Source organism: Mirounga angustirostris, unplaced genomic scaffold (genome assembly GCF_029215605.1).
Source record: "Mirounga angustirostris isolate CCGP_5_RB_7025 unplaced genomic scaffold, mMirAng1.0.hap1 SCAF_1, whole genome shotgun sequence".
Classification (NCBI taxonomy): domain Eukaryota; kingdom Metazoa; phylum Chordata; class Mammalia; order Carnivora; family Phocidae; genus Mirounga; species Mirounga angustirostris.
Window position 1 is genome coordinate 195,393,169 of NW_026991709.1, and position 26,039 is coordinate 195,419,207.

The following is a 26,039-nucleotide window of genomic DNA, read 5'->3' on the forward strand; positions in this document are numbered from 1 at the left end:
AGTCGGAGGGCGGCGGACTGGCCGACGGGCAGAGGGCTGCGCGGGCGGCGCGCGGCGGGCATGGCGGGTGCGGGGCTGCGGGCGGCCGCTCGGCGCTGGCTGCCGTGCAGCGGCCACGGCGGGCCGCGAGCCTCCTCGTCCTCGCCCTCCTGCCCTGGCTGCGGCCCCCCGGGTCCCGGCACCCACTGCCCGGGCGCCCCGCGCTCCGCGCCCGCCCCGGCGCCCGCCGGCGGCGCCGAGCTCAGCGCGCACCTGTGGGCTCGTTACCAGGACATGCGGAGACTGGTGCACGGTGGGTGATGAGCAGCAGTGGGACGGGCGCCGGGGGTGTATCCGCGCGGCGGCAGGCTCGCGTCCGGGCGACAGACCGACCGGCCGTCCCGGGCGTCGCTCTGCGGGGAAAGCGCTCTGGTGGGGCTCGCCGGGGCGCCGGAGCCCGAAGTCCCGGCAGCTCTTCGGGAGAGGCTCCAGCGGGTCGTCCCGGGGGCCTCTGGGGCCACCCCGACGCCCGGAGGCAGGTGGGCCGACGGGAGGTTTGTTCCCTGGCTCCGTCTGCAGGAGCTCGGGGATCCCGAAGCGGCCTCCGGAATGCGGAGCCCCCACCGTCTTTCCTGGCAATCCCGCCTGCCGGGAGGCTGCGGCGGAAATGCCCCCAACCCCTTGTTCTCTTAGGGGCCCTCAACTGGGGCGGGAGCATCGGGACAAAGCCAGCCGGCGTCGCTGCCCAACCTCAGGGGACGCGGACTAGACTTTGCAGACGCCTCTAGATTGCGACCCAGGTCCGGAGCACTCTCAGCCCAGGAGGAGAAGGTGTTGGTTGGAGAAAGGAGACCAAGTTGCCCCAGGGCCCTGGAGTCCACAAGCGTGGCTGCATCCTTGGCCAGGACGCTTAACCTCCTGTACCCTCCTCTCCCGCCCTCTCTTCCCCATAAAAATGGGCTGAGGAGGCCAGAGAGCTCAGTAGATGTCCCCGGGTGTCCGGAGGCTCTGCCTCTGCAGCAGCAGGCAGGCGTGGTTTGGGCTTGACCCTGTCACTGGCCAGCCAGGGCGTGCTCAGCAGGCCTCACCCTCTTAGACCTTCAGTGTCCACAGCATTAAACACAATCCTGGGCCCACTGCCACAGGGTTGTAGTGATGACTCAGAGGGAACCAGGCCAAGAAAGGGCAGGGAGCTTCCAGAGGAGCCCCCAAGGGTGATGCTGCTCTCATTGTCTGGTAAGACAAAGTGCCCCTGGCTGGAAGATTCCAGCTGAGGGAATGGGGCTTCCATTCCAGCCGTGTGGAGAGCTGAAAGGGACTCACCTGAGAAGCACGGGGCAGAATAGTTAAGACCCCTGAGGAACGGTGGTTCTGAAGCCCTTGGGCTTTGCAGGACCCCACCCTGCATCCCCTCAGTGGAGAGGACGGGCCTGGGAGGCTGTTTAAGAAGAGGTGTTTGCTCTGGGTCTGGAGAAGACCTGCAGAGCAAACTGAGGAGCCTGCCTTCTAGGTGTGGGAGAGAACATAGTGAGGTCTGTTGGGCTTTGTCACGCCAGGTGCACCAGCATCTTCAGATCTCCACAGACACCCAAGCTCCTCTTGATGGGAAAGGGGCAAGGTCATTTCCAAGATGCCATGGTGAGCGCCATGATGAGCTAGGCTTGCACCCCTGAGTCACCCCTCTTGACTGGGTTTTCTGGAGGAGATTCTGGGCATTGAGATACACCTTGGGCTAATGCGTGTGGGCAAGACTTGGCCAGGGAGCCAGGCCCCAGGCCACTGCCTCTCCGCCAGCCAGCGTGGGGACGCTGGAAGGCTAGGCCTAGGGGGAGAGTTGATTAAGGCAGGTAAAGTGACCTCAACTTGAATCTCAACTCCATTGCCTACTGCTGGATGGTTTAAAGCAAGTGACTTCACCTCCCTGAGCCCATTTCTTCCTCTGGATGATGGATGAGTAAGTGTGATCACCTCACAGGATTGGAGTGGGGCCTGAACATGATGAGCCTCTAAGGCACCCGGCATGTGCACCCAGCGGCAGCTGGGAGGACGGCACCCACAGTGAGTCTCACAGCTGCCGTGGGGAAGAGTTGGCCCTGGAGCCTGGGGCAGGAGTGGGGCAGGCTTGGAAGAGGAAAGGGAGCATCTGCACAGTGAGCCCAGTGAACTTGGGAGGCCAGCGCCAGCGAGGGATATATCCAACTCACCCGGCCCCGTGCACCACCGCAGCCCTGTGGAAAGGAGTGGGGGCTTTGTGGCCCCCAGAGCTATGGTTTCCTCAGTCCAGAAATCCAGTCAGGAGGGCAGACCCTGTGGGCTGCTCCCCCACCCTGCTTTGTCCCTCAGAGGATCATCTGTCCCTGCACGTGGCCAGCACCCTGCCAGCAAGGGGCCCCACCACCAAGCAGATCCCTCCCGTCTGGGGGTCTACTGGATATTGTACCAGGAGTTAGCGTTGGGACCCAGGAACTCAGGCCTGTGCAGAGAGCAAGGCCCAGGGTCCTAGTGACCTCAGAGCGGCATCTCAGAAGCAGCTCCCTGGAGAGCTGCAGTCAGTGCGTCTCCTGTGCGTCCAAGCGAAGAGTATTCTGTCTGCACCCACCAGTCTGCAACGGCTGCTCTGGGCTGGGCCCACGTTGGCCTCAGGCCCCTAGAGGAACCAGCCACACTTGTTCCCCCACCCACACCCTGCACTTGGCTCCAAAGGAAAGGGACAGGGTAGGGATGGAGCCTGTGTTCCGAAGGGGCCTCCAAGGCAGCTGGTTGGAGCATGGGAGCTCATCAGTGTCTGTCTCTGAGCACAGGGAATGCTGCGTGGCCCAGGGCTTCTGCTTCAAGATGATGCCTAGCTGTGGCTGAGACAGGAATCGCCTGGAGGCTTGGGCTCTTTGTGCGGGCCTCAGCCACAGGCTAGAGGTCTCAGGAATGGGGCTACCTGGAGCCCCTGCAAGGCGGTGCCCTGTGCACCTAGTCCTGCCTGCCCCCTCTCCGGCAGCCCCTAGTCCTTGAGTGATGCAGGGGAACCCGGGACAGGGAGATGCCGGGCTCCAGAGACGCGTTGCCCATCTAATCCCACGTTTGCTGCGGGTGCAGAGCGGGAATGCTGCACAGAGCCCATTCCATATGACCCTCTCAGTAATTCCGTAGACTGGCATGATTTTGATTCCCCCTTTAAAGATAGGGAATCTCGGGGCGCCTGGGTGGCTCAGTTGGTTGGGCGACTGCCTTCGGCTCAGGTCATGATCCTGGAGTCCCGGGATCGAGTCCCGCATCGGGCTCCCCCTGCTCGGCGGGGAGTCTGCTTCTCCCTCTGACCCTCCACCCTCTCATGCTCTCTGTCTCTCATTCTCTCTGTCTCAAACAAATAAATAAAATCTTTAAAAAAATAAAAAAAATAAAAAATAAAGGGAATCTGAGGCCCAGAAGGTGAGGTGACTTTCCTGAGGTCACAGCTGTGAGAGGGAGAGCTTGGCCTGGTCTGTCTGACCTCAAAGCCCGTGCCCTTTCTCCATCTACCTCCCCTCCTGTACAGATGGGGAAACTGAGGCAGATGAGCCTGGGACCCCTCATCCTCATCTGCCTCCCTGGGACCCTAGAGCCTACTCTGCACAGTGTCCCACTCAGCCCTCAGTAGCAGCCAGGGGCCTGGGGTGGCTCTGACCATATCCCGAGGGGGGAGCAGCCTGGTTTCTTGCCCCCATAGCCCAACATCACACGTCCTGCCTATCATAATTAGCAATGTTCCCTGGCTAGAAGCAGCAAATGTCATTATGCAGACTGGCGGGCAGCTGAAATCCGATTAGAGGGGCCACGAGCTGTGGCAGGTGCTCCGAGCTGGGAGTGCGAGTGACAGAGGAGCTGCCCAGTACCCCCCAGTCCCGTCATGTTTCTCAGCCCCAGCCCAGGCTGCAGGCAATGTGGAAAGGGTCTGAGCGTAGCCATGACTCCGATGGGCCTTATGGGAGCCTGGAGGAAACCTGGACTCGGTGTACCTGCTGGGCTGCAGGCAATGGTGTAACCCAAGACCCACAGCTAGGAGCTCCAGCCGGGCCTTGGCCCATTGCCAGCTCTGCCTTACCCCAACCATGTGACCCTGGGCAAGTGGCCTCTCTGAGCCTCAGTTTGACCATATGCAGCCTGGGGCTAAGATTACCCATCCTGGGTGGTTTCATGAGGCTCCCAGGCCTAGGCACCTGGAAAGCGCTCAGTAACCATTTGCTGCTACTGTGTCCGTCCTCCTCCTCATACCTGCATCTCCTCCCTCCAGACCTCCTGCCCCCCGAGGTCTGCAGTCTCCTGAACCCAGCGGCCATCTACGCCAACAACGAGATCAGCCTGCGTGATGTTGAAGTCTACGGCTTCGACTACGACTACACGCTGGCCCAGTATGCAGACGCGCTGCACCCTGAGATCTTCAGTGCTGCCCGTGACATCCTGATTGAGCACTACAAGGTGAGGCCGGCCAGGCAGGTAGCCCCGGTGCTGGAGAGATCCCAGGCGGAGTCATGGGGGTCCCCTGAGGCGGCTGCCCCCGCCAGAGGTCTGGTAGTGCTCCTGGCTCAGGCCTGGCCCACTTCCCCCCGACAGTACCCAGAGGGGATCCGGAAGTATGACTATGACCCCAGCTTTGCCATCCGAGGCCTCCACTACGACATTCAGAAGGTGAGTGGCTGGGCCACAGACTCCAGCGGCCCCTCCTAACTAGATGTGTACCGGCACCACCTCCTCTAACGGAGGGGCCGCCCCCTTGGCCTCAAAGCTGTAGCTTCCTCCCAATGGGCACATGATCCCCTCGGTACCTTCCCATCGGGGCTTGGGCACAGAGACTGGCTCAGGGCCAATGCAGACCCCTTTCTCCCCACCCATCCCACTCCTCTGGCATTCCCAGAGCCTTCTGATGAAGATCGACGCCTTCCATTACGTGCAGCTGGGAACGGCCTACAGGTCAGTGCAGACTGCCCGGCCTTACTCTGCTGTCCCCCCACCCCCAACTATACTGTGTCCTTGGCTCAGGACCACTTTGGACTCATGATGTCTGCACACCCACCCAGGGGCCTCCAGCCTGTGCCTGATGAGGAGGTGATCGATTTATATGGGGGCACCCAGCACATCCCACTGTACCAGATGAGCGGCTTCTACGGCAAGGTACTCACTCCATATGCCTCCGCCGCGGGCGGCCAGCACAGTGATCTCACTACGGGGGCCCACACCCTGGTGGGCCTGCCCTGACCCGCAGCCCGTGCCCCTCTACCAGTATGGCAGGGCAGATTCAGAGCCCTTGGTCTCCAGGGCTGGGGGGGGTGGGGCGGGGGCTTGCTGAGGTGGTGGCCCCCTCTGCAGGGTCCCTCCATCAAGCAGTTCATGGACATCTTCTCGCTGCCGGAGATGGCCCTGCTGTCCTGTGTGGTAGACCACTTCCTGGGGCACAGCCTGGAGTTTGACCAGGCGCACCTCTACAAGGACGTGACGGTGAGGACCTTTGGCCTCTCAGGGTGGCAGGGAAGGTAAAGTCGGCCACAGCAGGGCCCGCTTCCTAGGTCCCACTGCACCCTTACTGTCCCTCCGCTGCCCCCAGGATGCCATTCGAGACGTGCACGTGAAGGGCCTCATGTACCAGTGGATCGAGCGGGATATGGGTAAGGGTAGACCGTGGCAGCCCCTACTGCAGCTTCCTGGGCAGGGCGCCGGGCTGGCCCTCACAGACCCATCTCCCCATTAGAGAAGTACATCCTGAGAGGGGACGAGACGTTCGCTGTCCTGAGCCGCCTGGTGGCGCATGGGAAGCAGCTGTTCCTCATCACCAACAGCCCTTTCAGCTTCGTGTGAGCTGCCTGCTGCCCGCTGCCCGTGGTGGGGAGGAGGGAGCAGGTGGGCTGGGGGAGGGGCCTCCCTCCGCCCCGTCCCACCCCCACCCCACCCCATCCCCCTGCTCCCTGTCCCACCTCTGCCCCACCTCTGCCTCCGCCCAGGGACAAGGGGATGCGGCACATGGTGGGTCCCGACTGGCGTCACCTCTTCGATGTGGTCATCGTCCAGGCAGACAAACCCAGCTTCTTCACTGACCGGCGCAAGTATGGGCCTAGCAGGGGTGATGGGGCCGGGGCGTGGGGACTGGCCTTTGCTCAGCACCCTGCGTGCTTGGGGTAGAGACACCCCCTTGTCGGCCAATGGCACATGTGAGCAGGTGGGGAAGGTGCCTGCCGCCCCCCCCCCCCACCAGTCCTGTCCCACACGGGAAATCCAGCCCTTTACCGTCCCCTCCCCACCCCGTACCAGGCCTTTCAGAAAACTCGATGAAAAGGGCTCCCTGCACTGGGACCGCATCACCCGCCTGGAGAAGGGCAAAATCTATCGGCAGGTGAGTGCCATCTGGGTGGCCTCGCCACGGCCCCTGGCTGTGGAGGGGACAGAAGCACAGCCTCCTGGGCCCTGCCCTGCCGCCACACATCTGCTGTGCCTCTGCCCCCTCGCACTGCGTCCGGGGGCACTGGGGAACAGCTCTCGGCACAGGCCTGGTCAGGCTGCCTGTGTTTGAATTTCAAGCTTACTACTCCACAGCAGAGGGAGTCTGGCCGAGTCATTTGGCCTCTCTGTGCCTTGCTTTTCCTCATCTATAAAAGAGGTATAATGTAAATAAAAAAAGTATTCTACTTGAATTGTGGTAGAAAGCCCTTAAAGTCGCCAGGCATTTACTAAAACCCCCTAGACGATCAGTGGCACTAGTACTTGGGGCTGACCGCTCTGCTGCAGCCAGACGAGCTGGTAGGAGCCCCTCACGGACCTTTGCGGGAGACCCCCTTTCCTAGCTGGTGTCTAGGAAGATGAGAAGGGGGCCTAGTGCTGGGGTTTGGGTGGCAATTAAGGAGCAGGATTAAGGCATTTGGCCCTGGATGGAATGCGGAAATCCTGGCTGAGCTAGTCTCCGTGAGGGTGGAGGTTCAGGGGCTGGGGGAGGGAGGAAGTCAGCAGTGGGGTCAGGGGAAGCACTCGGGGGTATCCAGAGCCGAGGCCTGGCCTGAGGCAGTACTCATAGCCCCGTGGCCCCCAACTCTGTGGCCCCCTTGGGCGCAGGCTCTTTCCTTTGACTTTGAGGGGGACGTGCTCCTCTGTCTTGGCATCTTAGCCTGAGGAGGGTCACGCAGCTTTGTGGGGAACATGGGACTTTTTCTCCTTTGGCAGCTTTTAGCCTTTTCTTTGTGCCTGACAATCTGAAGTTTCACTGTGGGTGTGCGCTGGATCCTGCTTGCTTCTCGTCTTTCTTTGCGCTCCCTCCCTGGCTCCCCATGCAGGAACCCCAGGCTCCATCTTGCCTGACGCAGCTCCTGTACCTCCAGATTGTCTCTCAGTTCGGGGCCCATCCGCGGCACTCCGCCCCCCTCGTACTTGACTCCCCACCTGAGCTTAATTTGACAATTAAGCCTTTGGCAACCACCTGTGGCCGCCGTGGCTGGCTTCCCCTGGCCACGGCAGGCACGGGCTGCTGTAGTAACCGCTTCGTGCTGCGTGCGGGTTCTGCTCACTGCTGGGGGGTGGGCTCCTGCCCGGCGGCTGCTGCACTTCCTGCCCTGGGCCCCCTGCCCCGCTTTCGGCTCTCGCGAGAGCTCCCTGTCGTGTTTGAGCCTGACCGCTTTCATCTCTGCTCTGGCTCTGGAGCAGGAGGGGCAGATGGCTTCGCCAGGAGGTCTGCCGGGTCCCTCTGGGCTCACGCCCGGGACAGGAAGGGCTCTGGGGCCATGGGCTTGCTGCTGTGGTTTGTTTCCCACAGCGTGGGATCCCTGGCGTGGGTGTGAGGCCACAGGGAGGGGAGGCCCTGGAGGCACAGGGCACCGTGCCGGGCCTACAGGAGGTTCCTGGGGTGGGCAGACCCCCTTCCTGACTGTGAGGGGGAGGAGACAAGGGTCAGAGCCTGGGGACAGTGAGGCCACGGGAAAGGGCAGCCGGGCGTCCAGCTGAAGGGGCCTCGCTGCCTCTGGGGATTTGGGAGGAGCAGCGGAGAACAAGGCGGGGTTCTGGCAGCCCCACGGGAGCCCCTTGGTACACTGCGCTCGGCGGTGCCCCCCCCCCACTCTCCCCAGGGAAACCTGTATGACTTCCTGCGCCTGACAGAATGGCGTGGACCCCGCGTGCTCTACTTCGGGGACCACCTGTACAGTGACCTGGCGGTGAGGGGGCGAGGCTGGGCCCACCCAGTGAGGAGGGCGGGAGGGAGGGAGGCCCGCTCGCCGCTGCTGAAGCCCGCCCCCACCCTGCCCTGCAGGACCTCATGCTGCGGCATGGCTGGCGAACGGGGGCCATCATCCCCGAGCTAGAGCGCGAGATCCGCATCATCAACACGGAGCAGTACATGCACTCGCTGACGTGGCAGCAGGCGCTCACGGGGCTGCTGGAGCGCATGCAGGTGGGGGCGCAGGGGCGGGGGCCGGGGGGGGGCAGGGCTGCCGCCTGGGCTCACCCCCCGCACCCCCTTGGCTCCTGCAGACGTACCAGGACGCCGAATCGCAGCAGGTGTTGGCGGCCTGGATGAAGGAGCGGCAGGAGCTGAGGTGGGCAGGGGAGGGTGCAGGGAGCGCTTCCAGCCCTATGGCTCCCGGGCCCCCTCGAGCGCCCCATTCTCCTCCTCAGGTGCGTCACCAAGGCCCTGTTCAACGCCCAGTTTGGAAGCATCTTCCGCACCTTCCACAACCCCACCTACTTCTCCCGGCGCCTCGTGCGCTTCTCTGACCTCTACATGGCCTCCCTCAGCTGTCTGCTCAACTACCGTGTCGACTTCACCTTCTACCCGCGCCGCACGCCCCTGCAGCATGAGGCGCCGCTCTGGATGGATCAGCTCTGCACCGGCTGCATGAAGACGCCCTTTCTTGGCGACATGGCCCACATCCGCTGAGGGCACCTTTATTGTCCAGAGCAGGTTCTAACCCCTCCTGCCCCGCCCACGCTGGGTGTCGGTCCAGGACGGGCAATAAAAGTGGTCTCCCTCTCCCTGTGCCTCTGTCCGGCCCTAGCCGCATCACTTGACCGCGAGGATCCTCTGGGTGTCAGGGAAGTCGTCCTCCAGGAGCGAGTCCTGGGGGGTGGGGAGAGGACCCTTTGTGGCTGGGCCGAAACCAGGCCCTGGGCCCCTTTCTACCGCCCCTGACACCCCACACTCACGTCAAAGGGCTCACAAAAGGCATCATGGCTGCCAAAGACTGGGTTGGGGACAGACACCAGGGTTGGGCTGGTCCCTTCCTGCCAGGGGGAGAAGTCTTCCTCAGCATCATCTTCCGCCTGAGAAGAGAGGTGAGTGGTGAGGGGCCTCCAGCAAGATGGACGGACCCAGACACCTCCAGCCCCCCCACCCCAACGCAACACGGCCCTACCTGGAAGGTGGAGAAGCCAAAGCCTGTGGCCTTGCCTCGAGCACGGAGGTAGAAGGCTCCAGCCACGAGACCAAGCAGCGCTCCAGCGGCTACCACAGCCCCCACGCCTGCCACCACAGGCGGAGCCTCGGGTGCCACCACTGCCCGCTGTAAACAAGGAGAGCGTCAAGGCCAGACAGGCCAGGGCTGTCCCCTCACCCCCACCCCCGCCAACTCACAGGCTGTAGGGGGGCCAGGAGGGGCCTGGCCAGAGCGTGGATGATGCCGTTGAATGCCATGATGTCCCACACGACGACATGGCTAAGCACAACTGCCCCTGGGGCCTGTAGGGAGACCAGAGTCAGGCCTAGTGGGTGAGTGACGGCTGGGGCCAGCGGGGGAGGTGCGGTGGCCACACTCACCACCGGGGCCCAGGAACTGTTGTCAGGGCCCGCAGCACTGAAGACGAGGCTGAGGCCCGAGTGGGCAGGGAGCACAGTGTCCTGGCTGGCATTGGCACTCAGGAAGGTGGTGTTGGAGGCGTGCAGCTCCAGGTCGGGGCCACTCAGCGTCTGTGGGCAGAGCAAGGCTTGTTGGCCCAGGCCAGCCCGAGGGGTCAGCGTCGGGCCTGGCTCTGCCCACAGCCCCTGCCAGTTACCATGTTGTCCAGGAAGCCTTCGTTGACAGGAACGAAGAGTGTCTTGTAGGTGAGCTCGTCATCCAGGAAGTCCAGGAAGTCCAGACCCCGTGGGGTGGCGTTGGCATAGCCCAGCAGCATCTGGGGATGCGGGGGGAGATAGGACCATGGGCTGGCTCCCTCCCCAGGGACCCCAGCTACGCCCCTGCCCCCACCACACCCTCAGCCCTAAGGCTGGGCCCCCGCACACCCCATAGAAGGTGGAGAAGTTGGCGGTGGCAGCCAGGACATCGAGCAGCTTCCCATTGCACACGCTTGTCCCGTCACCCACAAAGCCGCGGCGGCACCGGCAGGCCACGTCTGCGGGAAAGGCAGTTCGGGGGGGAGGGGTCAGTGGGAAGGAGCCAAGCCGTGGGGTGGGGTGGGGTGGGGTGGGGTGGGGGGCCCTGGGGCAGGGGGCTGCACCTAGCTCGCGGTAGCAGTAGGCGTCCCAGCGCTCCGAGCGGTTCTTCCGGGCGCCCAGGCTGACGACGCCTACCTGACCACCGCCACAGTCTGCCGCGGGGAAGACGACTGGGTGGGCAGCCGAGCCGTTGGCCAGCCAGCCCACGAGGCACAGGTGGAAGCCCAGCTGTAGGGGCAGGAGGGGATGCTGAAGCCTAAGGCCCAACTCGAGAGGGCCCCCACAGGCTTGGCTCCAGACCCCTGGGCCCCACACACCTTCTGGGCAGCAGAGAGCTGAGGGAGAGAAGCAAGAACAGCTCCCTGGGCCCCACAGGCCGCCTCGGCCTCTGAGAAGTTCAGACCGGAAGGACCACTGGGGGCCTGGAGGTGGAAGACCCCAGCCTGCTTCTCTGCAGAAGGGAGGGACGCGTGATCAGCCCGGCGGCACCGAGGGCAAGCAGGGGCACTGGGGGCGGGCAGGGAGGCACACCCTGGAAGTGGAGGTCCGTGCACACGGCATCCACATGACAGGGCGGTGGCTGGCCCAGGCAGCGGTCCACGGGCGGCTCCGGCTCCTCCAGACACTGCAGTCCGTCACCCACGTAGCCAGCATGGCACACACAGCGCCGCGCGTTCTGGGGCGGGAGACGGGTGGGTGCTCTTGAGGGCCCCGGGAGGGCGGGGGCGCCCGCTCTGTGGAGCCTCCCCAGCTCCGCGGCTCCCGGGCTGCTCACCGGGCCGGTGCTCAAGCAGTCCGCGTGCTCACTGCAGCCCCCGCGGCGGCCATCGGCACAGGGGTCGCGGGCCCGGCAGCTCCAGCCGTCGCCCTCATAGGCGGGCAGGCAGGCGCAGGTGACCACGGTGCCCACTTGGCTGCAGTTGGCGTGCTCGCTGCAGCCGCCGTGCCCGACCCGGCACAGGTCTGCCACTGGGGGCAGGGAGAGAGTGGCAGGACCAGGGCACAGGAGCGGGGGGAGCCCCCCACCTCGCATCCCACCCCCCTGCTCACCTGTGCACGTGTGGCCGTCCCCTTCATAGCCCAGGCCGCACTCACAGCTGCTGTCGGCGCGGCACACGGCCTGGGGTGCGCAGGGCGGGGCACACGCGGGCTGCAGCTCTGTCGCCCCAGGGCCCACCCCACACACCCAGGTGAGGAGCTGCCCTCTTGGAGGCCGCCAACCCCCTTCCCACCCCACCCCCCAAGTGCCTCAGCCTGAGTGTGCAGCCGGGGCCGGCCGGTGTCCGCAAGCCAGCACAAGCATGCGGGGGTGGGGGGGGTGGATGATGGGGCACAAAGAGCACTCACCCAGCTGCACCTCACAGCTCGGCCCCGTCCAGCCCTCGTCACAGAAGCAGGAACCGGAGCCCCCCAGGCCCTCATCACAGCGGCCATGGGAGCTGCAGCGGCAGACTGGGGAGAGGCACAGGCAGGAGGATGGGGCCGAGGGCGGGGCGGGGGGGGGGGTGCGGGGGTTGCCCGGGGCTGGGGGGGGGGGCTGGGGGGAGCGGCCCGGGGCTCAGAGGGCGGGGGCGGGGCCGGGTCTCAGAGGGCGGGGCCGGGGAGGGCGGCCCGGGGGCTCAGAGGGCGGGGGGCGGGGCGGAGAGGGCAGGACAGCCCACCTTGGCACTGGGGTCCAAAGGCCCCCGGGGCACAGAGTTCACATGCCGTCCCTGTAAACCTCGCGTGGCACTGACACTGCCCGCTGCCACTCATGCCGTCCACGCACACGCCGTGGCCACTGCAGGGGCTGCTGGCACCGCCAGGGCAAGCTAGCGGGAGGAGGGGGGAGGGCAAGGGAGCGGGGCTCTCCTCAGGACCCCTACCACACGCAGCCCCAGCCCGGCCACGCTGTCCGTCCCACACCTGGGGCAGCCAAGCCTCTTCCAGAAGGCGCCACTCCCTGCCCCCCAAGTCCCCTTGCTGCTGAGAATCCTCCAGACGCGCGCCCCCCCCCCCCCCAGTGCTCTGTCCCGGTAAAACGCCCTCAGCACCCACACCTGCCCCCGCCCCACCGCCCCACCGCCCCGACACCTTTCCTCAGGAGCAGTGGCCGCAGCAACCTCAGGACCCTCACCTCGGCACTCGCTGCCGTAGTGACCCGGGCAGCAGCTGGGTTTCCAGGTGGTGGTGGCGCAGTTGCGGTGGCAGCCCCTGCCCAGGCCTTGGGGCTGGCCCCAGAGGCTGGACCGGGCCCAAATGCTGCGCAGGGCCAAGGACTGCAGTGGAGGGGATGTCCAGAACTTTGAGTAGTATCGCCAGCAGGCCTCGGGGCTGCCCTGGGCCAAGAGGAGTCAAACAGCCTAAGCTTCGTGGTCCCTGGTCCCTGGTCCCTGCCTGAACCCCCACCCAGCTCCCAGGGCCTCACCTGCTCCTGTGAGCCCTCAGGACAAGGCGGTTCCAGCCCGCAAATGCTGCAGATCTTCTGAAAGGAACAGAAGCCAACACAGTAAGATCAGATGGATCAACAGGACAGGTCGGCTAGGGTCCCGGCCTGTCCACCTCTGACCTATGGCCTCCCTCACCAGCCGCAGCGGCCGAGTCTCAAAATGGTCACAGCGGGCACCAAGACCAGGTGGCTCCAGCAGCTGGTCGATGCCATAGGCCAGGCCACCCTCAAAGGGCAGGTGCCGCTGCACGATGCGGGCGTCCTCCTCACCCACTGTGAGCTCACCCTGCGGGCAGAGGAAGGAGAGTACATGGGGTCACAGGTGCGCCGCAGCCCCCCACTTCCAGAGCCCCTGCCCCCTGCTTCCCAGACTCACCGGCCGGGCACGGCTGCAGGAGAAGGAGATGGGGGTCCCATGCATTGTGCGGAGAGGGCCCAGGTTGGGCAGGTCAGATGCCAAGGCCTGAGCAGATGGAGCTACGGTTGGAGCTGGGCGGGCAGGCTGGGTGGCAGGTAGTGGGGACCAAGGACTGGGGGGAGACCCACCTCAATGTTGCGAATCACGTGGCCCCGAAGGATGGCTGCCAGCTTGTCACGGTGGTCTTCGTGGTACAGCCAGGTCTGGCGGTCAGGTGGCAGGGCTTGCAGGGCGGAGTCTGTGGGCCACAGCATGGTGAGGGGCCTATGCGACGCATCCTGAAGCAGGGGCAGGAGGCCAGCCACCTGGCAAGGATTAGCAGAGGTGTGACAATCAGAGACTGGGGGGCAGAGGTAGGGGAGTGGACCACAGAGGCCAGGAAGGGGCTCCAGGGACCCAGGTGGCCTTCCCGCCAGCCGCATTCTTCTGTTGCCATCCCAGGCAGATGCACACGGACATACACGCAGGGATAAACTTGCACACACACCTCGACTATTCTCAGGTACGTGGGCACACATAAGCACACACCCCTGTGCTCACACTGGGAGGCTCAGATACACAGCCTGTGCGCACACGAGGGATAGGCTTACACACAGGTGAGTGTGCAGACAGGTGAACATACACAGTCACTCACACATGGACAGGCATCTGCATACACACGCACGGGCACAAATGCCCACACGCGGGAGCAGTACCTTCACAAGGCCGCTGAAGATCTTGTAACCGAAGCCCTCCGCGGCGGCCGTGACGTTTCTCTGCGGGAAGGCACTGGTGAGCCTCGAGGTCAGGCAGGGAGAGAGCACGGGAGGGCCCTGGCAAGCTCCCAGGCCTGTGTCCAGGTCATACCCGCAGGACAGGGGCAGCGTCAGGCTCCCAGTGTAGCACGTCGGGAGGCAGCAGGACTCGGTCGATGAAGTGCAGGACTCCGTTCACCGCCTCGTGGTCGCTGCTCACCACCCGCGCGAAGTCATTGAGATAGATGCTGCCCTGGAGGTGGGGCCCAGGACCGAATGAAGCTGAGGGGTGGGGCCCCAGATGGGGGCGGGGCCTGCACTAGGCGAGTCTTGGGGCAGGTGGGCGGGGCCAAGAGCGCGGGGAAACACCACCGACCGCCAGGCGGGGCTGGAGGGTCGGGCAAGGGCACAGGGCCAGGCTCGGAAGTCCTGGGCCTGGGGACTGGCCCTCGGTAGTGGGCACGGTCCGGAGCCGGACTCGTCTATCTCCCTCTCACTAAAGCCCTGTCCCGGCCCAGGGGAGGTGAGAGGGTCTTAAAGGCGCAGGGACGGGGCCCAGGAGCACAGGGGCAGGGCCTGAAAGCTGCTGAGTCCCGGCTCTCTGGGGAGGTCCAGGGCGGGGGCGGGCCAGCCCAGGGACAGGCCCACCTCCCTCTCGTGGATGCGCAGCGGGTTCCCCGAGAGCGTGGTGACATAGCCTTCCTCTAGCAGCTCCTGGCTGCTCAACTGCCGGCAGCCGACCACGTGGTAGCGGAACACGAGCTGGCGATGGGCGCGAATCCGGGCCAGCTCATCCTGCAGTAGGAGTCATGAAGGTTGAAGGAGACCCCTGACTGCTGCCTCTGCCCGCCCCACACCCACCCCTGCCCATCCCTGCCCCACAGGGCCCATCCCTTCCCAGCCTAGCTGGGGGTGGGGGAGGGTTGCTTTACCTGCGACAGGTTGGTCATTAGATCTGCTCGAGGCACAAAAACTGTGAAAGGCCCATCACCCTTGAGCTCCTTGTATTCCTGTGGGGAGGCAGTAACAGCTTGAGCAGAAGAAGGGCAACTTGTGACCAACTCGGGGCTTCCATGGATCCTCCAGGAAAGATTTGGACTCTGAGAGGACGTCTGGGTGGCTCAGTGGTTTAGGCATCTGCCTCTGGCTCAGGTCATGATCCCAGGGTCCTGGGATCAAGTCCTGTATCATCGGGCTCCCTGCTCTGTGGGAAGCCTGCTTCTCCCTCTGCCTCTCCCCCCCGCCCCCACCCTGGCTTGTGCTTTCTCTCGCTCACTCTCTCAAATAAATAAGATCTTAAAAAAAAAAAAGACTTGGGCTCTGAGAGTCCAGAACAGCCAACCCCTTGACCAAATGAGAACATGGAGGCCCAGAGACTGGTGGGACCTGCAGATCAGAGAGGCCCAGGCTCTCTGGACCGAAGAATTGGAAGCCAGTTAGTCACTTACCAGGAGGTGGAGGCTGAAGAATGAGGCATGCCTGTCCCGAAGGAGCTCCTGGGGGGGGCGAGGATCAGCTCAGATTTTGGGTGGCCCCCATTCAGGGCCTGGTGCCTGTCCCAGCACCTGCGGCCCAAGGTCTGGCCAAGGCAGAGATGAGGAAAGGAAAGCCGGGGGTCTGAGCTGGGGTCAGGATTCATTTCATGGATCATAGCTGGGTCAGGCCCAGGTGGAGTCAGGGGGTCAGGGTCATGGTCAAGGCCAGGATCAGGAACAAATCTGGGGTCTTGACCAATATCATGGGTCAGGCCCATGGAGGTCATAGCCAAGGCTGGGTCAGGGGTCCAGCTTGGGCATCATTACCAGGCCGACTCGGGCGCGGCAGGTGAAGCCATCGCCCACTGTGTGGGCTGCGTCACAGGTGCATGTCCTCTGGCCATCCCCCATGCTTTTGCACACGGCATAGGGGCTGCAGCCTCCATTATTCTGATGTAGGGACAGGAGAGAGAGGCATCAGTGGCTCCCAGACTCTTCTGCCCCACCCAGCCCTGGGTAAGGGGCCATGAAGAACCCTGTCCAAACCCCAAAGCCCTGTTGGCTACTGAGCAGTCAGATTCGAGCCTGTGGGAGGGTGGCTCACCCTTCAGAGGCCTTTAGGACCCTGACAGGGGCAAGGAGGGCTGGTTCCCGCCTCGGTCCCCTTCCCCTGTGAAATGAGGTGGGGCTGGGGCCTGACCTGGGAGCAAGGGTCCAGGAGGACGCAGGTCCGGATGCCATCCCCGCTGTAACCCTCACGGCAGCTGCAGGAGACCTGTCCCAAATCCTGATCAGTGCGGCTGCTGGGACCCAAGAGCAGTCCAGCACCCTGGACAGAAGGAGCACCTCCTCCCCGGTCTGAGGGGGGCCCACCCTCTGAGGGAATGGTACAGCCTCCGTGTCCGCCTCTGTTGTGCTGACCTGCTGGGGGCCTGTGGGGATACAGTCAGCATGCATGTGACAGCCCCCGTGGCGGATGAGACAGCCGTTGACTTCTGTGGGGGGAGACACTAGGATGAGAGGCAGCCCTAGGCAGCCCTTCCATTCATCTGTGCCTTCAGGTGCTCACTGCCAGGCTCTCAGTGCCCCCCGTGGGCCCCTCAGCCTCACCTAGTCTTATAACACTGAAGCCAAAGCCCTGGCCCCACGTACGCCCAGGGTGGGGGTCCTAGGCTCACCCTGGCACAGCTCCCCATCTCCTGTGTAGCCATCCTGGCAGGTGCACGTCCGCTGCCCAGGCGCCACCTTGGTGCAGTTGGCGTGGGGGGAGCAGCCCCCATGGTCCTGCGCACAGGGGTCCACCTCTAGGGGCAGATGATCCCAGAGAGTTGTGAGGAGCAGACACAGGGACAGCGTGGGGCCAGGGGAGGAGGGCAGGGGAGAAAGGAAGAGGTCAGAGGGAAGGGTGAGACCCAAGATGGAAACCGGATGGAAACTGGCCCCAGAAGGACTGGCGAGGGCTCTGCAGGGAAAGCGTCAGGGTGAAATTTCACGGAAAATCTCAGGGTGGGCGCCCGGAGCATTCCACGTGACCCAACCTGAACAGTAGCTGCCGTTGCCCGAGTATCCTGCGGCACAGACACAGGCCGGGGCCGCCGCCGAGTCCTGTAGGCAGCTGGGAGGGATGGCATTAGCTCAGCCTGGGCCGGGCCGGACCCCAGGGCCCCTACCCGCTTGCCCCCCCACCCCAGGCTGAGTTCACTCACTTGGCATTGGGGTCACACTTCTTTGGGCATTGAGGGCCACTGATCTCTGGGAGGGGAGGGGGTAGGAAGATGGTTCTGGTCGTTTGGACCGGGGAAGTACCTCCCCAGGAGTCACCCTCCTCTCCCCCTTGAGCCACTCACTCTGATCACAGCGGGGGCCCTGCCAGCCCACGTTACAGACACAGCTTCCGTTCCCCTGAAGCCCCTCCTGGCACAGCCCATGGGCACAGTCACAGACTGGGAGCAGGACAAGGGAGGACAGGAGTTGCCCAGTGCCTCCCCCCTGCCCCAGCCGGCTGTCTCCGCGCTTGCTGTCCTCTGCCCTCCCCGGCGCTCACCTCCAGCACAGTTGGGCCCATAGCGGCCCAGCTCACACATCTCACAGGCGGTTCCGTGGAAGCCCTCGTGGCAGCGGCACTCCCCACTGCCCAGGAGCCTGTCCTGGCACTGCCCGTGGCCCGAGCACACACCGCCCTGACCCCCCGGGCACGGCTCGCACAGTGTGCCAAAGAAGCCAGGGCAGCAGTCGGGCACCTGTGGGGAGGGGGCAGGGAGGGGCCGGGCCCAGGCCAGAGGTGGGGAGGAGGGAAATGAGCGGGGCGGGGGGTGGGGGTGGGGACAGGCCGCGAAGCCAGCCAATGACGGGAGCAGGGACCAGGGAAATGGAGGCTACCTTCTACGACCCTCCCCTCCCCGTGGCAGGGGTGAGGAAACGGAGCCTTGGGCCGGGGATGGCTGTGCCGGATCCCACAGTGAGGGACCGACTTTGCTGGCCCACAGCGGCCCCTGGGGCCTGCTTGATGGGGTCCAGGCTGAGCCCCTTTGCCCTCTTCCCATCCCCACTCCCTGGGGCATGGCCACAGGACAGACACTGGCCCCGCTGACTTCAGACCTCTCCGTCTGGGCCCTGGCTCCACTGGCCTCACCCTAGTCCCAGTCCTGCCTTTGCCCTTGACATCTAGTCCGGGTTCCTCCCCTGGGCCTGCCCTCCCACCTCCCCCTTTCTGGTCAGACTCGGGGGTGGGGGTGTTGCGAGGCAAACCTGGATCCTCTTGGCACATGTGTAAGAACAGCCCCGGGAGAAGGAGGAGCCAGATCGGTAGACACAGCTCTTCTTGGGGGTGATCTGGAAACGGGGACAGGCAGGAGGGCTTAGCCTGCGGCTTGGGTAGGGCCAGGGCAGTGAACGGGAAGCCAGGCAGACAGGGATCAATGGATGAGCAGGACAGCAGATCAGGGACGGGTGGAGACAGGCCGACCTGGGTGCAGGCAGCCCTGGCCTCTAGGAGAGGTGGAGCAGCCCTGGCTGTTCCATGCCCCAAGGCGGTGGGGGGGGGGGCACAGCCAGCTGGGCCCTGGGAGTTGGACACCTTCAGAGCAGAGAGAGCAGAGAGCGCTGCTGAGCCCCTGTCCTCACCTCCAGCTGGAAGCCCTGAGTGCAGCGGAATCTTCGGGAGCAGTTTACACATTTCTCCTGGGGAGGTGGGGGGGAGTCAGGTGGTCCTGGGATGGGGCCCCCAAACCCACCTTCCTTCCTCTCCCACCCTGTCCAAGTGCCCCTCCCTGCCAGCCAGGTGAATCAGCATCTCCCAGCTCCGAACCCCCCCCAGCTCTTCTCCCCACACCCCCCCACACACCCCTGGGCCTCAGGCTCTCACCCGAAGAGACTCGGCATGGCTGTGCAGACAGCGGCTTGAGCCCACGGTCAGGACCCCCGACAGGCCAAACAGCGAGCAGCCAGGGGCCTCCAGCACAGGGCCTTCCAGGAGCACATGGTTCACCTCGGGCTGAGGAGTGCGGTGGGAGGCTGAGTCCATCCCCCAACACTACCACCCTCGCCTTGGGGCTATGGGCTGGTGGGGGAGCAGGGGGGGTCTCCCAGGATGGGTGGTCTCTGGAGCAGAGGTTGCAGGCTCCCTGCCCCCCACCCCTGCAGACCTGGCCGCTATGGTTGTAGAAGACGAGCCAGTGGGCGGGGCCCAGGAGCGAGTTGCGGTGTCCCCCTCTCTGCAGGGCCTCCACGGAGAGTGCCTCCCCCAGGATCACGTGGTGCCGCACGGTGTCTGCGTCCTGGCCGGGAAGCCCGACAGAGCAGCTCAGGGGCCCCAGGGACTGCCAAGTGCCCAGGACAGGACATTCCACCCGCCTTGTCCCTTTGCCATGGGATGGGAGGCTCACTCCGGTTTTCATCCTCCCCCTGCAGTGGCCCCATCCCCGTGGCCTCACCAGCCTGCTGCTGTTGCCCCGGGCCTCCAGAGAGCGGTTTGTGGGCACGAAGATGGTGTAGGCCGTGGCAGCCTCAATCTGGGGCACCAGCTTGTGGTGCTAAGGGCAAAAGGCGCCAGGGTCACCGATGGGCCTAATCGCCCTCGGCCCCAACCCCGGAGCCAGCCAGCTCCCTGCAGGCCCGGGGGAGGGCGCCCCAAGCAGGCACTCCCCCTCTCTCCTCTGTTGCTCACCTGCAGCAGCTCCCGGAAGAGGCGGAAGGCAGGCACCAGGTCCAGCTGCTGCAGCAGGCCCTGCCCGGGTAGCACGTCCCCCCTCGGAGGCAGTAAGACCTGCCGTGGGGGGCACCGGGGCTGGTCAGCACGCCAGTGCCCCTTGGCCTAGGCAGTTCCCCCCACACACCCCTCTGGCCGTACCTGGCTGAGGACGTGTAGGACACCATTGGTGGCGAGGAGATCGGCCACATCCACGCTGGCGTTCTGAACCCGGACCCTCTGGAAAGCAGCAAGCAGAGCTCAGCCACGGGTAGGCACAGATGGACACTTAAGAGTCAGTACCACACCAACAGAGATTCTGCTGGGCACACAGGCATCTCCTGGCGGCCCCCAGCCTGGCCCGGACACCCGCAGAACCTACCATGGCCTCCAGACCCACCCAGGGCCCATGCACAAGAGCGACAGGCGTGCACGTGCAGACAGAGAGACACAGACGACCCCAGGCAGGGCGGTCCCTGACGGCCCAAAGACACTGAGTAGCCCCCTGCTGGCCCTGGGCAGGTCCCGGTGACTTCAAGCTCAGCCCCGGGGGGCCCTGGCCTGGGAAGATGGTGGCCACTCGAGTTCCCTCCCATGCTCTGCACGGCCCCCTCTGCTGCCCAGCGTTCACCACGTACCCCACTGATGTTGTGAATCTCCCAGCGTGTGGTAGGGCTCAGGGTGGCCACATCCTGCCCACCCAGCCGGGTCAGCTCCTCCTCGGACAGGGCACCCTGGAGAAAATGGGCCCTGTGGGGCGTGGAGCCAGGTTAGTATAACCAACAGAGACCCCTGGGACTGGGCTCCACCCCAAGAGGTGGACACAGCTGGGATGAGAACCTCCGGAGGGGCGGGGTCTCGCACGGAAATCTCTTCCCCACCCCAGGTCCCTGCCCTGGCTGCCCACCTGACCAGTTGCCGCAGTGCCCTTGGCTGTAGCCAGAAGGCCTGGTCCTCGGGGCTCAGCCTACGGATGGCAGACTCAGAGGGCACCAGGGCAGTGACTCGGCTGTCGGTGGGAAGAGTGAGGCCAGCACTCTGTGCGTGTGGTGACAGGGGGACAGGAGTGATGAAGGTAGCCACCTGAGATTGCTTGCTCCCAGCCTCGAGGCCTGCCCCCACCTCCAGCTCTTGGAGATATTATGTGGCACTTCTGCATCCAGGGAGGCCTCCTGGATTTGAGCCTCAACCCCAGTATTCTGCCCTGTCCTACCTTGATCCACTGGTAGAAGACGGAGAAGTGGGCATTTGCCTCCAGCTCCTAAGGGGAGGGAAAGAGCTGAGGTCATCAGTCTAGGGACAAATCCAAGCCCCTTCCTCACCAGGACCCTGAGTACTGTCCTTTCTCACCTGAGGTGCACTAGAGGACTCCCCCGACCCAAGCATAGGGACCCACTCACCCGGAAGATGTCTCCGTAGCAGCTGAAGCCATCACCCCCATAGCCAGAGGGGCATGTGCAGACCCGCTGACCTCCCCCCACTGCCCGGCAGGTGGCCTGGGGTGGGGGTGGGGCAAAGAGACAGGGTCCTCCATTCAGTACCCAGATGGCAAGCTGGACAGCACCCAGCCTACATCTCACCCTTATCACCTATCCTCCTGCCGTTTGTCTGTCCTGCCAACCGGCCCCACCATCTGTCTATCCAGCCAGCCAGTCTGCATTCATGTTGCTCCCTTGGTTTGCGTGGCCCTGTTCTCCAAGATCACTGAGCATTTGACGTGAGTTACCCCAGCCCATCATGACAGATGGGTTGGCAAAGCCCAGGGCAGAGGGAGCACCCAGGAAGGGAGGGCCTGCCCTGAGAGCAGGAGGAGCTAGCTGGGAGGCCTTCCAGAACACATGGGCAGAGAGAGGTCAGGGTAGGCACAGGAGCACGGAATGCAGCAGGGGGTGGAGACTGGAGGCAGGGCAGGGGCTGGGGCCTTAACAAGGAATGGAAGCCCTATGCTGTGGGTGAAGGGGTGACACGGGCTGGATTTGGGGCTTAGAGAGATTCCAATCCTGGCCATAGACAGGGACACCCAGAGAGTGGACCAGAGCTGAGGCCCACCCAGAGAGCCTCCCCCGGGCCCTGGGCCCCCACGGCCCCTCACCAGGTCATGGCAGCCACCGTTGCCTGCCCGGCAGGGGTCAATAGGACTGCACTCATAGCCATCCCCGGCGAACCCCAGCTTGCAGGTGCACCGGCTCTGGAGAGGTTGGGAGCAGAGGGCCTCAGCTCACCAGGGGCGCCCACCCTCTCCTCCTCTGCTCCCCCGCTCTCCGTGGGCCTTGTCCCCTGGGGAAGCTTGTTCAGACCCGAGGAGCTTCTCCCACACCCCTCCATGGAGATCCCTGTTCCAGACCAGAAGCCCGAGGCCCTGAGGGGAGCCTGGCTCTCAGGAAGAGTCCAGAGAAGGGATGGCATTGGCAGGGAAGCATCCGTGGGGACTTGGTACCCCTCTGCTCTCAGGCCTGAGAGAGGCCAGCAGTGTGTGGTGAGTGGGCAGATGTCTTCGAAGCCGGCCCCAGGATGGCGGCACACGCTCACCTCTGACCCTGCCAGCCCGCTCTGATCCTTCCCGCTAAATGCCCGAGTCCGCGGCTTGTTCCCACTGCAGCTGAGTGACTGGCGATACTCCCAGATCTCAGCTGCCCTCGTCTGCAACTTGGGGGCATCTCAACCTGCTTATTCCGGTCCTCAGTTCAGCACTTTAGAACTGTGTACCTCCTCATGGAGCTGGGGGTGCAGGCGGGTGGTCCAGCCATCGTGGGGCAGGTCCCTGCACTCGCTGACCCTGAGCCAGCCAGGCCTGGCCTCCCCGTCGGCACAGTAGACACGTGCGTGCTGCCCGGTGCTTGGGGTCATGGGCCTGACCTGCCTCACATGGAAAGCTCCAGATGCTGAGACCCTGTGGCTGGAGTCTGAGGCTGCAAACTCCACAGCTGGATTTCCAGGAGTCTAGAGGGTTCGGGATGTCACTCCCCTGGGGCAGGAGTCTCCTGCTTTGCTCAGCACGGCATTCCTAAGTCTAGAGCAGGGACCAGCACGCCTGGTACCCAATGGGAACCTGACGAGTGAAGGAAGGACCTAGTTGTCAGAAGACAGTGGCCCCAAGGCCAGGTAGAGCAGAGGACTCGCGGACCCGGTTATGAGAGTCCTCATCCCCGAGGGACAGGAGCCACGGCCTTGGTGGAACAAGGTGTGGAACAAGCGGCCTGGGGCTGGCGCTGGCACGTGCCTGCCTTTAAAACCGCCCCGGCCATTGTGTTGTCTCCTGCACACTTCGGCTCCTTCTAGAACGGTCGGCACTACCTTTCAGACCTGGATTCTCACTTGTGCCTGGGGTTTGAGGTCCCGAGCTAGAGTTCTCGGAGTGGATGCCCCTGGAGCCAGACAGAGTGGGGTGAGAGTCCCCCGGAACAAATACCCACCCCCCCACACACACACACCCCGGCTCGAGGCCCGCCGAGCCTCACCTGCCCAGGTCCCACATAGCTGCAGAGGGCGTCGGCATGACAACCGCCTCTCGCATCCAGCTCGCACTCGTCGATGGCCACACAGACACGGCCGTCCCCGCTCCAGCCTTTGTGGCATGTGCAGTGGTGGGTACCCCGGGCCCCAGGGACACACTCGGCCTGTGAGAGCCACGGTTGTGACCCAGGGCTGCAGGGCGGGGGGCTGAGGAAAAGGGAGTCCCCCTCCCACCCCCGGGTCAGGACTTCAGGAAGGGCCAATGAGACTGACATTTTCTGAGCAGCCACCACGGTCTGGGTGGGAGCAGGGGTTTCCGGGCACACAGGAGAGGCCGTCGCCCTCAAAGCCATCGAGACAGACACACCTGGGGCAGGGGAACGAAGGGCCTCCCGTGAGCCTCGGCACGAGGCTGGAGGCTGGACGAGCCGACATGCACGGTCACGGACGAGGCAGAGAGGAAATGCAATGCTCACCTGGTGACGCCCCCCTGGCTGATGCAGCGGGCCTGCGGGTGGCAGTGCTGGGCCTGCTCAGCGGGCCCACAGTTTCCCGCGGACTCGTTACAGAAGCGGCCGCTGAAGCCTGGGGCACACGTACCCTGCTGGCACACACCCCCGCTGCCTGGACGGTTGTCACAGAGACCGTGGACACAGCCGCAGTCTGCAGGGAGGACATGGGGACGGGAAAGGTGAGGCGGGGGCAGGGCTGGCTGGGAGCCAGGATGCAGCTGAGGGGGCGCTGGGAATGTGGAGGACGGCAGCCAGCGCAGATATGACTTCAGGGTCACAAAATCAGGGGCCACCCCAGACTCAGGGGAAATGCAAGGGGGCATTTGTTGCTTTCAGTCACCCCATTCTAGCTGCCCTGCCCCTAACACCACCATCCGAAAGTTCTTCTGTGCGTCTGACCCAAATCCTGCATGCTTTAGATTAAACCACAGCTCTCGTCCTGCCTGGCATGAGGGAAGGAGACATCACCTATTTTTGTTCTCAAATCCTGCTCCCCTTCCTCTGGCCTTCACCCTTGCTCCTGGTGCTCTATTCCCCTTCTTGGGAGTCCCCAGCCCCCTTTCCAAGCAGACCCTTTTCTCCCTGGCAGGCAGCATGGGCCAGGACCACCCACCTTCCTGGCACCGGTCTCCATGCTTGTTTGGGTTGGAGCAGATGTGGCAGGCGATGCCCTTGTAGTTTGGGAAGCAGAGGCAGGCCCCATTGCCCCGGATCCCATCGCTGCACTGGGGGTGGGAAGGAAGCAGGACTGGTCATGGGGTGGGGACTGGCTTCATCTCCTCCCCGCACACATTCACTGTCCATGGGCTGGCTCTGAGCCCCTTCTCCCCCTGGAAGAGACCTCCAAATCACTGGCTCCCCAAAAGACACCCGGCCCTGGAGGCTTCATGGGTGACCTTGGCTCAACCTAGAAATCCACAACTCCTGTGCTGATCCCTGGCCCAGCACTAAAGTAACCCTGACGTTACAAAGTGGCAAAAACAGAACACCCAAGGAAACCACTGACGGGGCGCCTGGGTGGCTCAGTCGGTTAAGCGTCTGCCTTCGGCTCAGGTCGTGATCCTGGAGTCCCCACATCGGCCCTGCATCAGGCTCCCTGCTCAGCGGGGAGCCTGCTTCTCCATCTGCCCCTCACCCCATTCGTGCTCTCTCTCTCGCTCTCTCGCTCTCTCTCTCAAATAAATAAATAAAATCTTAAAAAAAAAAAAAAAAGGAAAACCACTGACAAATAAACTTCATGAGGTTTGGCACCTTTTAGGTGCCAAAATCCAACGACTTAATTATTTCTTTTTTTGTGGTGGACAGGAAAGCAAGGTTTACTCAGTGATAGTAAAGCAAAGTTTACTGAGTGATAGTACAAAGCTCCCAAAGAGGGAGGGGACCCGAAAGCGTTGCTCTAATTATTTCTAATTAAAATACTAAAAACAATATGGCCCAACTTCCTCTGCCCGGCTGTGGGAAACCCGAGGCCAGGGAGGTGGGCCAGCTCGGACACACGAGGAGCCCCGGGCGACTCACACAGCTGCCCCCAGGGCTGGCGTACTCACGTTGCCTTTGCCGTAGCAAGGGTTGGAGAAGCCCCCGGGACACTGGGCACAGTCAGGCCCAAAAAACCCTTTGCAGCAGCCAGGTTTCTGTGAGAGACAAAGCGTGTCGGAGGGTGAGTCTGGGGCCCCGGCACCCCACCGCCCAGGCCGCTGTTGCCTCCAGGCCCCACCTGTACAGCGGGGTACAGCCCCTCGGGGGTGCAACCCAGCTCTCCCAGGGAGGCAGCCTGCTCCGCCCCAGAGGGGAGGCCCCAGCCTACGGCGCAGGGAGCACCCTTGCCCAGGCTCACCAGGACGGTCTGGTTGCAGTAGTGAGCGCAGCCCTTCTTCAGGACGTTGAGCCCAGAAGGGTCATGGGTGTAGACACACTCCTTGGGGAAGATGTCCTGGGGTGGGCGGTGCAAAGCTGGTCAGCAGGTGTGGGTCCTGAGCTGGCCCCCTTTGCCAGGCAGCACGGGTCCAGAGACCTCACAGCGCTCTGGATCCAGCACCCCTACCCTTAGTGGGGCCGAGAGGGGCTGAGCCTCCGGGTCCAGCTGAGCCCCGTAGCCCCTCCTCCCCGCCTTGATCCAGGGCAGAAGTCTCACTGGGCAGCCCTGAGGGCCGGGCCGAGGGACACTCACCAGCTTCACACTGTTGGGGGGGCACGTGCTCGTGTTCAGGGCTTGGCAGTCCACACAGGAGCCCTGGGCAGGGCAGGGGGAGGCGGGGCAGAGTTAGTCATGGTTTATTTATTCAGCGGACCCTAGGAAAGTGGCATGGAGCCAAGGCCTGAGGTATGAGAGAGTCAACGACAGGAGGGCCAGGGCAGAAGGAAGAGCAAGGGCAAAGGCCCTGCCATGGGGAAGGGCTGAGTGTGGGAGTGTGGGCATCGTAGCAGAGGGCAGGGCCGGAGGGCCAGAAGATGTGGGAGTGATCTCGAAGGAACGATC

The 26,039-nt window shown here is 63.9% G+C and overlaps 2 protein-coding genes across 10 annotated transcripts in view; one reads left to right on the forward strand and one right to left on the reverse strand.

The window, feature by feature from the left end:
* Positions 1 to 8,955, forward strand: NT5DC2 (5'-nucleotidase domain containing 2). 5 transcript variants are annotated; one of them, XM_064595427.1, is made up of 14 exons: positions 1 to 292; positions 4,244 to 4,428; positions 4,564 to 4,638; positions 4,865 to 4,920; positions 5,028 to 5,121; positions 5,317 to 5,445; positions 5,552 to 5,612; positions 5,696 to 5,798; positions 5,946 to 6,047; positions 6,253 to 6,334; positions 8,052 to 8,138; positions 8,234 to 8,374; positions 8,455 to 8,598; positions 8,719 to 8,955. In XM_064595427.1, the coding sequence occupies exons 1-14, from the start codon at positions 61 to 63 to the stop codon at positions 8,779 to 8,781; spliced, it is 1,554 nt and encodes a 517-aa protein (XP_064451497.1). In that variant the 5' UTR covers positions 1 to 60; the 3' UTR covers positions 8,782 to 8,955. The 5 variants fall into 5 exon arrangements, with proteins under 5 accessions (XP_064451497.1, XP_045718169.1, XP_064451505.1 ...); XM_045862213.3 differs by having other exon boundaries at positions 2 to 292; positions 8,455 to 8,519; XM_045862212.3 differs by having other exon boundaries at positions 3 to 292; positions 8,455 to 8,519; positions 8,599 to 8,955.
* Positions 8,816 to 26,039, reverse strand: part of STAB1 (stabilin 1) — a 27,360-nt gene continuing 10,136 nt past the window's right edge. The window contains exons 19-69 of one of the 5 annotated variants that reach the window (XM_064595385.1): positions 25,731 to 25,793; positions 25,398 to 25,493; positions 25,108 to 25,194; positions 24,174 to 24,285; positions 23,525 to 23,711; positions 23,322 to 23,415; positions 23,054 to 23,212; positions 21,688 to 21,783; positions 20,996 to 21,091; positions 20,809 to 20,856; positions 20,503 to 20,633; positions 20,234 to 20,345; positions 19,758 to 19,835; positions 19,575 to 19,673; positions 19,342 to 19,440; positions 19,054 to 19,185; positions 18,774 to 18,902; positions 18,533 to 18,589; positions 18,158 to 18,241; positions 17,454 to 17,649; positions 17,257 to 17,352; positions 17,116 to 17,161; positions 16,948 to 17,024; positions 16,588 to 16,713; positions 16,331 to 16,404; positions 16,110 to 16,184; positions 15,737 to 15,859; positions 15,383 to 15,430; positions 14,867 to 14,944; positions 14,583 to 14,729; positions 14,047 to 14,187; positions 13,896 to 13,955; positions 13,329 to 13,505; positions 13,159 to 13,245; positions 12,919 to 13,068; positions 12,762 to 12,815; positions 12,471 to 12,672; positions 12,016 to 12,165; positions 11,702 to 11,806; positions 11,405 to 11,512; positions 11,130 to 11,323; positions 10,886 to 11,030; positions 10,672 to 10,805; positions 10,417 to 10,582; positions 10,202 to 10,311; positions 9,973 to 10,092; positions 9,737 to 9,886; positions 9,554 to 9,658; positions 9,336 to 9,482; positions 9,127 to 9,243; positions 8,816 to 9,040 (exon numbers count right to left, since the gene is read on the reverse strand). In XM_064595385.1, coding sequence (XP_064451455.1) covers positions 8,984 to 9,040; positions 9,127 to 9,243; positions 9,336 to 9,482; positions 9,554 to 9,658; positions 9,737 to 9,886; positions 9,973 to 10,092; positions 10,202 to 10,311; positions 10,417 to 10,582; positions 10,672 to 10,805; positions 10,886 to 11,030; positions 11,130 to 11,323; positions 11,405 to 11,512; positions 11,702 to 11,806; positions 12,016 to 12,165; positions 12,471 to 12,672; positions 12,762 to 12,815; positions 12,919 to 13,068; positions 13,159 to 13,245; positions 13,329 to 13,505; positions 13,896 to 13,955; positions 14,047 to 14,187; positions 14,583 to 14,729; positions 14,867 to 14,944; positions 15,383 to 15,430; positions 15,737 to 15,859; positions 16,110 to 16,184; positions 16,331 to 16,404; positions 16,588 to 16,713; positions 16,948 to 17,024; positions 17,116 to 17,161; positions 17,257 to 17,352; positions 17,454 to 17,649; positions 18,158 to 18,241; positions 18,533 to 18,589; positions 18,774 to 18,902; positions 19,054 to 19,185; positions 19,342 to 19,440; positions 19,575 to 19,673; positions 19,758 to 19,835; positions 20,234 to 20,345; positions 20,503 to 20,633; positions 20,809 to 20,856; positions 20,996 to 21,091; positions 21,688 to 21,783; positions 23,054 to 23,212; positions 23,322 to 23,415; positions 23,525 to 23,711; positions 24,174 to 24,285; positions 25,108 to 25,194; positions 25,398 to 25,493; positions 25,731 to 25,793 — 5,724 coding nt within the window. In that variant the 3' untranslated portion in view covers positions 8,816 to 8,983. Of the gene's footprint in view, positions 9,041 to 9,126; positions 9,244 to 9,335; positions 9,483 to 9,553; positions 9,659 to 9,736; positions 9,887 to 9,972; positions 10,093 to 10,201; positions 10,312 to 10,416; positions 10,583 to 10,671; positions 10,806 to 10,885; positions 11,031 to 11,129; positions 11,324 to 11,404; positions 11,513 to 11,701; positions 11,807 to 12,015; positions 12,166 to 12,470; positions 12,673 to 12,761; positions 12,819 to 12,918; positions 13,069 to 13,158; positions 13,246 to 13,328; positions 13,506 to 13,895; positions 13,956 to 14,046; positions 14,188 to 14,582; positions 14,730 to 14,866; positions 14,945 to 15,382; positions 15,431 to 15,736; positions 15,860 to 16,109; positions 16,185 to 16,330; positions 16,405 to 16,587; positions 16,714 to 16,947; positions 17,025 to 17,115; positions 17,162 to 17,256; positions 17,353 to 17,453; positions 17,650 to 18,157; positions 18,242 to 18,532; positions 18,590 to 18,773; positions 18,903 to 19,053; positions 19,186 to 19,341; positions 19,441 to 19,574; positions 19,674 to 19,757; positions 19,836 to 20,233; positions 20,346 to 20,502; positions 20,634 to 20,808; positions 20,857 to 20,995; positions 21,092 to 21,687; positions 21,784 to 23,053; positions 23,213 to 23,321; positions 23,416 to 23,524; positions 23,712 to 24,173; positions 24,286 to 25,107; positions 25,195 to 25,397; positions 25,494 to 25,730; positions 25,794 to 26,039 lie in introns of all 5 variants that reach the window. The other 4 variants (XM_045862209.3, XM_064595392.1, XM_064595397.1 and 1 more) reach the window with 4 other exon arrangements.